At 38.7% G+C, this 10,185-nt stretch overlaps 1 protein-coding gene across 1 annotated transcript in view; it reads left to right on the top strand.

The window, feature by feature from the left end:
- Positions 1-8,918, top strand: part of LOC140136973 (uncharacterized) — a 31,331-nt gene extending 22,413 nt beyond the window's left edge. The window contains exons 6-10 of the mRNA XM_072158636.1: positions 464-712; positions 1,742-1,855; positions 3,583-3,852; positions 5,917-6,237; positions 7,866-8,918. Of these exons, the coding sequence (XP_072014737.1) occupies positions 464-712; positions 1,742-1,855; positions 3,583-3,852; positions 5,917-6,237; positions 7,866-8,918 (2,007 nt within the window). The remainder of the gene's footprint in view (positions 1-463; positions 713-1,741; positions 1,856-3,582; positions 3,853-5,916; positions 6,238-7,865) is intronic.
- The last annotated feature ends 1,267 nt before the right edge of the window (positions 8,919-10,185 follow it).

The raw sequence follows: 10,185 nt of genomic DNA on the forward strand, positions 1-10,185 counted from the left end.
TTTGATGTTAGATAAGGCTAAAAATAAGTTATACATGTCTCAAAGGCCATGGCAGTTTCAAAAAACTTTGTATTCTACAAAAATTTGGGAGTATCAAATTAAAATAAATTTTCTTCAAAACGTTTATCAGAATTTTGTGTTTTTATGGCAAGAAACTAAAAAGAAAAAGGAAATACAAAAAGAATTTGCCATTTCAGGTGAAATGGACACGCTAAGAAAAACGAGGCTTTGAGACAACATTTTTGTAGCCTTTTGATATTTGGACACCCGAAATTACATCATGTGAGGCGCAAATTGAATTCTGCTCCACAACCCAATTGATATCCTCATTTATTTTGACACCTCTGTTCTGATATTTTTCAATAACTGCATTTTCATAAAAAATCACCATCAAAAACCCCATATTTCAGCGTAATATCTTCACACTGCAGCTTCTTTGTTATTTTTTCCTCTCATCTTCCAGGATCAAAACAGTCCACGCTATTTTCTAGGAGGCGTTAGTGAGGATATAACTCACCAAGATTTGAAAGATTATTTCAAACAATTTGGTCAGCTGATAGACGTGACCATTATACCCAACAAGAGTATCGGCTACATTCAGTTCAGGAAAGCCAGCGAAGTGGTAGAAGCTGATAGGGAAGAGAAGTTATTCCATCAAAAGCACCAGATTAAAAATAAACTCATCAATTGTAGCAGAGCCAATCCTAAACAGGTAAAATATATTCTTGTACAAATGTATTTACTATAGTGAAATAGGACTAGATTAAAGCCATGATTTCTCCGTGTTACAAAATTTAAAATCTGTGTTACAAATTGGACGATTGCCGTGATTTTCCGTTTTCGACAAAAGAGCACTGAAAAGTTAAAACAAACATGTTTTAAAAGTGTATTTTGTCTTACCTTTTATTGGAGTATGGCCAGAGTCTTGCATCAAAGGCCTAGAATTAATGCTAGAATGGATTGTTATATGGTTGATTACTGCTAAATGATCACTTTTCTTTGTTTTATTTTGCAAATCAACACACAAGGTAGACATTTTGCACAGTTTTTCACTATTTTGTGGCATTTTCAAATTTCTGTGAGCAAACCCCAAATTCCATGAATTTTTTTGTTTTTCCGTATCACTGACAAATCATGGATTAGGCTATATGAATTAAACTGTTTTTGTATTCCAAAATTTGCCTGTTTCGATGCAACTTTGAACAAAACATTTTGATTTAATAAATACTGTACAGCATATGTACTCCAATTTTCAAATGACATAGTACTCATCAAAAAAGTAGGGTACAATAAGGATGTTTTATGGAAGAAGATGAACAAAGAAGTTGTTTGTTTCCCTCAGGATTGGAACCCCATACCCCCTTGGGTGCCAAACACGCCATCATTGACTGGTAGCCACAGGTGTTCCGCTGGGCCGGCCAACGAAACTGCATATGACTTGGGGTGATTGTGTTATCACATCATGTTGGATGTATGCACAGTGGCTTTGTTTTGTAAGATTTTACAGCTTTAAGGGTTAATACAATTACATTTATAACATGTTCATGAAAGCAATAGAACTACCTTCCCTTCAAATTAGACAACATTTTCTGTTTGCAGCTAGTTCTATAATTGCTTCTGCTCACTCTAATTAGATTGTGTGGATATAATGAAAACAATATATTACCACACTCCGAATCAGTTTGCCAATGAGTCCTGTAATCTGTCAACCATGTACTTCTTGTTTTTATTTCCTCTGTAGAATTATGCTCAGGATTTTAACTTTCCTAAACATCACATGCCGCCATTTCCAAGACCGAATTTCCATCCATCAGATGCAGAAAATATGCATGTGGATCATCATATGCAACAAGAGGTAGGAGTAATAATTATTCAAGTGCATAGCATATATTTGCAGTAAAAAGGAAATGAGATTTTGTGTTTAAAATATTGTGCCGAAATGCTTCACTACAGTTTTTGTCAGAGAAGAACGGCAGTTGTTTACATTTTGAGAGCGTGCAGAGCGTAAACACGGAAGTGGAGTTCTGATTGGCTGAATCAATTGTCTGACAATCCTAGCAACAGACCGATAATCTGATTGGCCGATTATGCGTCCAAACGTTGGTCAACGCAGATCGGCTCCATTGAAGGACACGCAAAGCTCCTGTATGTCGCTCATTTACAGGGCACTCAAGTCAATCTGAGCAAGGGACTGCTGTTCTTCTCTGAAACCCAGTGTAGATGATTAATTAACAATTATATGTAGACCAATTTCTTATAACCATCTCCATGCACGTGTCGACTGCAGACAACAAGTTCCAATTTTTTTTTTTTTTTTTTTAATTCAAAATTTCAGAATTGTACATATAAATGACCATATTTGGAATCAGCATGAAAAATGCATTAAAATGGGTACAAACAAACCCAGTATTGAGATAGCTCTTGATACTGTCAGAAAATATGATATCTATGACTTTTCATGTTGAAGCCTATTAATACATTGCTTATAACTTGTTCTGTAAGTTTGTTGGTGATCCTTAACATAGCCATGGTGTTAACCCAGAGAAGCTATTTTCCGCTTCCCGCAATGCAGTTTTTCCATTTAAAATTTCTGTACCTGATAGTGATTTGCTATCCAGTGCAACATGATTTGAAAGTGACAAAAAGTACCTCAACAGACCACAGCTCCAGACCTTGCAAAATATGTTAATTTCTTCACTATTGACCCATGTTTATCAAGTCTATACTCATCATGAAAACAAAGTGTATAATAGGAGTATCATTTGATGAAATGAGGTGATGCATAATGTTGCAAAGGATCCTGGGATGATTAAGATATCTTCTGTGGTGTTAGCCATGGTTTCCAAATTTGGCAGTCTCACTTGTTTGAGAATAATTTATGTAAACACTGTTATCCTACCTTCATGTTTTAAATGTCACATTTTGTGGTGATTATATTGGTTTCATGTTTGTAGCGTTTACGGTTTATTATCTCATTTATGCTTTTTCATCAAATTTCCAAAATCAGAATTTTGATGAATTGTTTGGTATTCTTGTGTAATAAGTCAGTAGTTGTCCCTGTAGTTAATTGTGTAAGTGTGGCTTTATATATTGAGGAAAATAGTTGCAAAACAATCTCTTTCCTTAAGATTAGATATAAATCTGGTCAACCAGACATACCTATTTTTGACGGACAACACAGATGTTGGGACTGAAACCTTCAGTCTTCAGCTGGGTTGTGATCTTGAGTATTGGAAACTTCATCACAACTAGCATTAATTACCAGCCAGCTAAACTTGAAGACTGAAGATGTCAGTCACAACGTCGGTTTCATCCATCAAAAATAGGTATGTCTGGTTGACCAGATTTCAATCAAATCTTAATTTCAACATACTGAGGCAAGTGAGGTGAATTAGAGTGTACACAGTTTTTAAAATTGATTTACGTTCTTTTTTTTATGTTATAATGTAGCACTTTTATAGATTTCAATAAGCACCTGAATTATAGTTGATATGCGCTATCTAACATTGCCTTGAAGCATGTGCATGTGTATTACTTATTCTTGTAGCAGAAACATACAACTAGTTTCTTGATCCCTTTCAGGGCGTGGTTTCCCCTCGTCGATTCTTTCTCGGCGGTGTGAACGCTCAAACAACTCGCGCAGATCTCATGGAATATTTTACAAAATACGGGGAGATTATAAATCTAATGATATTTGAGTCGAAGAGCTATGGCTACATAGAATTCAAGCGAACAACGCCCGAGGATGACGCTCAGAGGGAGTCTGTACTTATAGGCGATATAGGCAGATCTTTGCACACTATTAGCGGTGTACCTGTTACCTGTAAAAGGGCTATACCAAGGTCACTAAAGGTATGCAGTTGTGTGTTTGACACTATTCATTGTTTGTATATTTTGACTGCTTAGTGCCAGAAGTGGGCGAGTGCAGTAGCTGACTGTAGATGAGTACAATATATACTGTGTGTAAATTGTCAAATGTTCACAGGGCAGCTATTGCACTTACCCACTTCCGGCACTGAGCAATCAATTTGTTTGTTTGTATGTACATTTGTTTGTGCATTTTTGTATCTTGTCTTTTTATGAGTCTTAGTCTACTCAAGTACTCATAAAGAAAGTCTTCTTCTCTTTTGGCACCACATGGTTGAGGGAGACAAAGAGACATCCTCCAAACTTTTCCATCCCCCACAAATAAAAAAAAAAATACTGAAAATACACCATTTTTGACCAAATTTTAGGACAAAATTTACTTGATTTGTGCCCCCAATTCCACATTGCCCTCCTCCCCTCCCAAATAATTCCTGGCTCTGCCTCTGATTTCTGTAATACTCCAGATGAGTTTCTGTACTTTTCAAACCTTAGCTACTATGGGAAACTGGCTTGAAGGAGGTAGAGTTGATTGACTGCTTATACCGTATAGATTTGCCTAATGGCAAATATGGGCTCCTTCGACATTATAACGGGAATTTTAGGCACAAACTAAAAGTGCCCTTCCGTATATATATCCCGCCAGCAAATAAGACTACAAACCCTTAATTCTTGTTGGGATTTTCATAGGAGGGAGCTCTCTATTTGTACATGAAATTAAAGGTAAATGTGCGCCGTTATGGTTGGTCGAATCTTTACGGTATATCAAATATTCAGTTTACCTTATCATGAAGCTCCCATGATTAAGTATTCAAAATGGAAATCTGAGGTCCTGGGTTCAATTCTCAAACAGGATCACTTTTCCTATTTCCTTCTCATAAAATGTGTAATAACAATAAATCTGTTGAAAACAAATCTTGCTCTGCAGTGCGTGATTGCAACAGGCTCCTTACTGGTCTATATTCATGTATATGAAACATGAGAGAACCTGAACATTGGGAATGGATAGAATCATTGTAACTGGTACCCATGTATTGTTAGTCGGATAGCAGTGATATTCGCTGTCGTAGTGCATGTTAGTAACCATTAGTTACTGCTCCCAAGCCTGGGCTCATACACCTGTACCGAATTTTGATATACCATAGGCTTTGTGTTGTGATCATTTCGATCAGTGGTTCGTAACAAAGAAAGCGTGATCCAGTTGACCTAGCAATGGACATATTCTAACGTGCACTTCAACAGCGAATACTCAAGATTGACAGCAACATGGTGTATGTGTTAGTTGGCATAAAGCTGTTAATATATTATGGACAGTTAATTCAAACAATTCGGATTTGCTTTTAGAGGCATAGTTGCAAAAAATCACACTGTTGTTAAAAGCAGGGACTGCCTTTTGAGGAGAGCAAGAGCAATCACTCTCTATTACTTTCCTTAAATCTGATATAGGAGAGTGATTTTGTGTTCTCCTTAGTTGACCATTCTCTCCTTACATTTTATTGTAACTTCTCGAAACAGCTTTCATCGAAGGCTCCAGAAGAGAGATTTAATGCTTTCCTGCAAATTCCAAAAGACAGTCCCTGTAAAAGGTAGTATGTAGCAGTCAAGTTAGCTCAATCGATAAGGTTTTTGACTATGGTGCGAGAGGTTGCGGGTTCGAACCCTGGTGGTGCCTAATATGCTCTCGTGGAAAAATTGAGTTCGCTTGAAATTCCCCTGGACAAGGAACTCACTGCTAATTTGTCGCGTTGTAATCCGTACGAAACTCGGGGAGCTGATCCTGGTTGCGATGGTTATTTGTGGTATGTCTAGGGTGTGCGCTCTTGAAGCAGCAAAGTCCCTGAATTGTTGTTTAATGGTTTATGAAATGATGTGGGGCCATAGTGGTCAGCGACAACCTGTAAAGTGTGCTGAGGCTTGTGGATCAACGTCTAGGCGTTAGTGCCTGTGCGTGGCGCACTATAAATCACTGGGTGGTTTTTGGGGGTTTTTTTTTACATATTCTGTGAAATAAAATTTTAAAATGTTTATCTCTTTGTACCTTGGCTGTTGCAGGTGCAGCAGGCACAAGCACAAGCATCTTATTCACCCCAGCCATCACCCCAACTACCACCTCTGGAAGAGGACAAACCAGATGATTCCAGATTCAAAATGTTTGTTGGCGGACTAGGCCTACTAACGGAAGAACAATTAAGAGAATACTTCACCAAGATTGGCGAAATAGACAATATAATATTGTTACGAGGCTTTGGCTTCATCACATTTAAAACGGCGGGCACGGTGGATCAGGCGATCCAAGACGCCAAAATTATAAACGGCAAAACAATGCATTGTATAAATGGCAAGTATGTGGAATGCAAGAGGACAGTTGCAAAGGTAAGTCAGGGGGGTTGTCAATGAAATATCGCAATATGGTAAAAATAAAATGTACAGATATGTGACTAGCTCCAAGAAAACCCGGCACAGGTCGCCAGACATGTTTTTGAGTTACAGGCCTGGAAATATGACATTCCCATAAAAAATGAAATTTTGGAATTCTTAATTTCATGGTATTTTACTGTGGGACTAAGTGGACTTTAAAATGCTTGAAAGAACTTATTAAAAAGAGTTTCTTTAATCAATAAGTAACAGTTGAACTATGATAATCCCTATTCAATCCTGTGTAAGTGAAACCGTCAAACTAGTGAGTAAAATTTGGTTTTATTATATTATATTATATGAAATTGTTTTATCTATTTATCTACCAACCTGATGAATCTGCTCAGTAGCTCAGCCCCTGAGTTGCGAAAGTTTAGCTCTTTGAAAAGGACATCTCTTGGGAAAAATTTTAACTCTACTCAACTTTTCTTCTTATTGCTTGTCATCTTGGGTTACACATGTTACAGTATGTATCTTAATTGCATATTTATGTTGCAGCTATATGTACTCTCCTTTACCTTGTATAGAGTACAGGGACGGATTTAAGCAGTGGCCCTGCGCCAGTTGATTTTGCCTCGGGTCAGTAAACTCCCAACAATGCTGGCCCGGCAGGCAACTAGATTTTTGAGCCTGATAACTCATGAGACAAGATAATCAGTGATGGACATAATTGGGACGTTTTTCTAACAAATCCGGTCAATCATTTGTACCTCCTCTTTAGCATGATATGCATGATTGCCCGGTAACCTGGATTTGTTTGAAAAACGTCTCACGATGGGTTGAATCTGCTATAACACACAAGTAACACAGTCATGTTAAGTTTTTTAACTTCAAAGTGGCATTGCAACATGCTTATTTATTTTGCCCTTTTTGCAGTATAAAATACTGAAAAAGCTGGGCCAGTAAATTTATTGCAGGGCCAGTAGATTTGCCATTTCACTGGCCTGGAGGGCCAGTAGAAAATTGAAGCTTAAGTCTGTCCCTGATAGAGTAACTTCACTGCGTAATATGAAAAGGAATTTGCCATGTTGAAAAATGCGCTCGGAGCCAGAATGTTAAGTGTGTTGTACAGTTTCTTACTTCAAACTCTAAAATACGCTCATAATTAATGAATGAAAGTTTAGTGGGAACTGATCTGACCAGGCCAAAGGTGGCAATTGTGAAAGTGAGATACAGGCAAAAATAGGGAGCAAGAAACCATAAAATACATAGGAAAGTTGTTTGATCAACCTATAATTTGGTTCACCTCAAGTTTGGTAGTGACATATCTGCGTATTTTGCTCGCCGTAGTATCGAATCACACACGGAAAGTTAAACGTGCTGAGTGTACACGCACGCGTACAGAGGCGGTTTGTTGGCACGCTTACGGCGCAACCGCGAAATAGCATTGACGTCACTACTTGAGGTGAACCAAATTATAGTAACATTGAAATCAAACTATGCAAGGTTGGAAGAATATCAGCAATAGTGCTCTTCATTACTGAGCAAGTTGTTGGTGATAACTCTTTTGGCCTAGCTGGATCAGATCGTGTCACATATAATTGAGTATTTTTTTATAATTATTTCAAATTTCTCACCCCCTACAGGCACACAAAAAGGCAAAGGTGGGTGGAATGATGCCGGGTCAGAATGCCCCATTTCCAGGAGGTCCAGTACCTCCAACTCATACGTGGAACAACTTCAATCCAGAAGCACCGCCATTCACACCCAATTCAATGCAGCAACAGCAGCAGCAGCAACAACAACAACCACAGAATCCGAGTCAGCCACAACAACAGTTTCCTCAAGCTGGGTACTACCCTCAGGGCCAAGGGGGACCATTCCCTGCAGCAGCAGCAGGGCAGATGGCACCACCACAGCAGGGATACGCCTGGAACAATTACGGCATGATGCCGCAACAACAGGGTTACGATATGAACAACATGGGAGTTATGCAGCAGCAGCAGCAAGGTTATGACATGAACAATCCTGCCATGATGGGCCAACAAGGGTTTGATATGAACAATCCTGCCATGATGGCACAAGGCTATGCATGGAACAATGTTGGCATGCAATATGTAGACTGGAGCAGCCTATATGGCGCGCAACAAACTTACGACTGGAATAGCGGCGTAGCTAATAGCGGGGTAGCTTACCCGCCATACTATGGCGGACAGACTATACAATTCCCCGATTTTGTAACGGGGGAAACATCGAGCAGCATGAATGCATCAGAACAGGGTTCAACATCAGGAGCAACGGACAATGAGAATAGTAGCGGGTCGACGCCGACGCAAGATAGCCAACAAACGGCGTCTTCGAATATGGACGAAAGAACTGAGGAGATCTCAGACAATACAAGCTCTATGAGCATTCAAAGTGTCCTTTCCAAGTATGCAACGTCGGACAATCCGCAAAAGAAGACGGTGCATAGTGTACTATCAAAGTATTCGGTGGTGCCAACGATACAGACAGACTACAGTAGCGGGGAACACGATCAGGAGGATAGCGATAGGGATCAGGGAACATCACAAAGTAGTAGCGGGAATAATAGGAGGCTATATCATCACAGGTCTACGCAACAAAATCTTAATGGAGGAGATGAAGAGGAGGAGGAGGAGGAGGAATGGTTTGAAGGCGATTTAGAAGAAGGCGTCTAATCTTTCCAGTGTATAAGTGAATGCTGACATCATGTAGTTATATAAGAATGTATGTTTAATGGGTCTTTTTATTTGAATGTTGCTGCATTATAGAGTAGAGATAGTGGAACGGAAACAAATGTTGATCTTAGGAATCTCAGTAGCTCATTATGGTTGTGTTTTCATATACAGAACAAAGAGGCAGGTCCAATAATTGGGTTAGTTGAAGAAATGATGCACTGGTCAAAGATGTGTAAATGCTACATATAGTAACTTTCATACCTGAAAAGGTAAATTGAATGACTAGCGGCACAAAGACATATGTCCATTAACTGCAGTAAGCCTGTATGAATGACTGCACATACATAGCTCAATGATACAATTAGCCACAGAGTATTCCTGGCCATTTGTTATTATGTTTAAAACAAATCGAATAGGATATTAAGATCATTCTGTCCTTGACTTTGTGCATAATGATCAGAAAAGTATTTTGTTCAAAAACCAACATGGACATAATGTCTTTGTACTACTGAGCGATTGAATTGATGAATACTTTCCAAGACATAATTTGTATGATGTAAAAGTGGGTTTGTGATGCACCAATGTGTTTCTTGTATGTTTCAGTTACCATTCTTATCCAATTAATAGACCCTTTTCAAATCATTCCCGAAGACAACCTTTTGTTTATGATGACCCAGTTTATAATTCTGGGTTATTATGTGGCTGTTGGGCGCAGCACTTACACTAGTTGCCATGGTTACACTTTAAGTAATGCTTGTTGCTGGTGAGGGCTTATATGAATTAACGACAGCGTGTTATGATGAGTAAGCACCTGGTGCACAAAACCTGGTCTTCCGAACGTTTCCTGATGTTGATTTGAAAAGGTCTAGGGATAATAGACTGAAAATTCCATCAAAATTTTAACCTGTTTTCTTGAGATGCAATTATTTTTATTTGGACGGATATGCAAGTAAAATATTGTAAAGTTGGACATTTTTGTGCTGCATTTATGTTTGCATTCCAACAGCTACCGAAAAAATAATTTCAAAAAAGGTAATCTAGACAAATCTGTATATAAACAGCGAACGAAGTGCCCGTCTCTCTTTCATTGGCGTTTGGGCCAGTCTCCTCCATGTAATGTTGCTGTAGGGGAGCGCTACACCTCCTCCACAGTGAGTCTGTTACCTTCCCTGCTTTAAAGAATCCCGGTACCCATTTATACACCTGGGTAGAAAGGAGTAATTGAGCGTTGTAAATTAGTAAATGAACGTTATTCAATGGCACAACC

The sequence above is a fragment of the Amphiura filiformis genome, chromosome 17 (assembly GCF_039555335.1).
Source record: "Amphiura filiformis chromosome 17, Afil_fr2py, whole genome shotgun sequence".
Lineage (NCBI taxonomy): Eukaryota > Metazoa > Echinodermata > Ophiuroidea > Amphilepidida > Amphiuridae > Amphiura > Amphiura filiformis.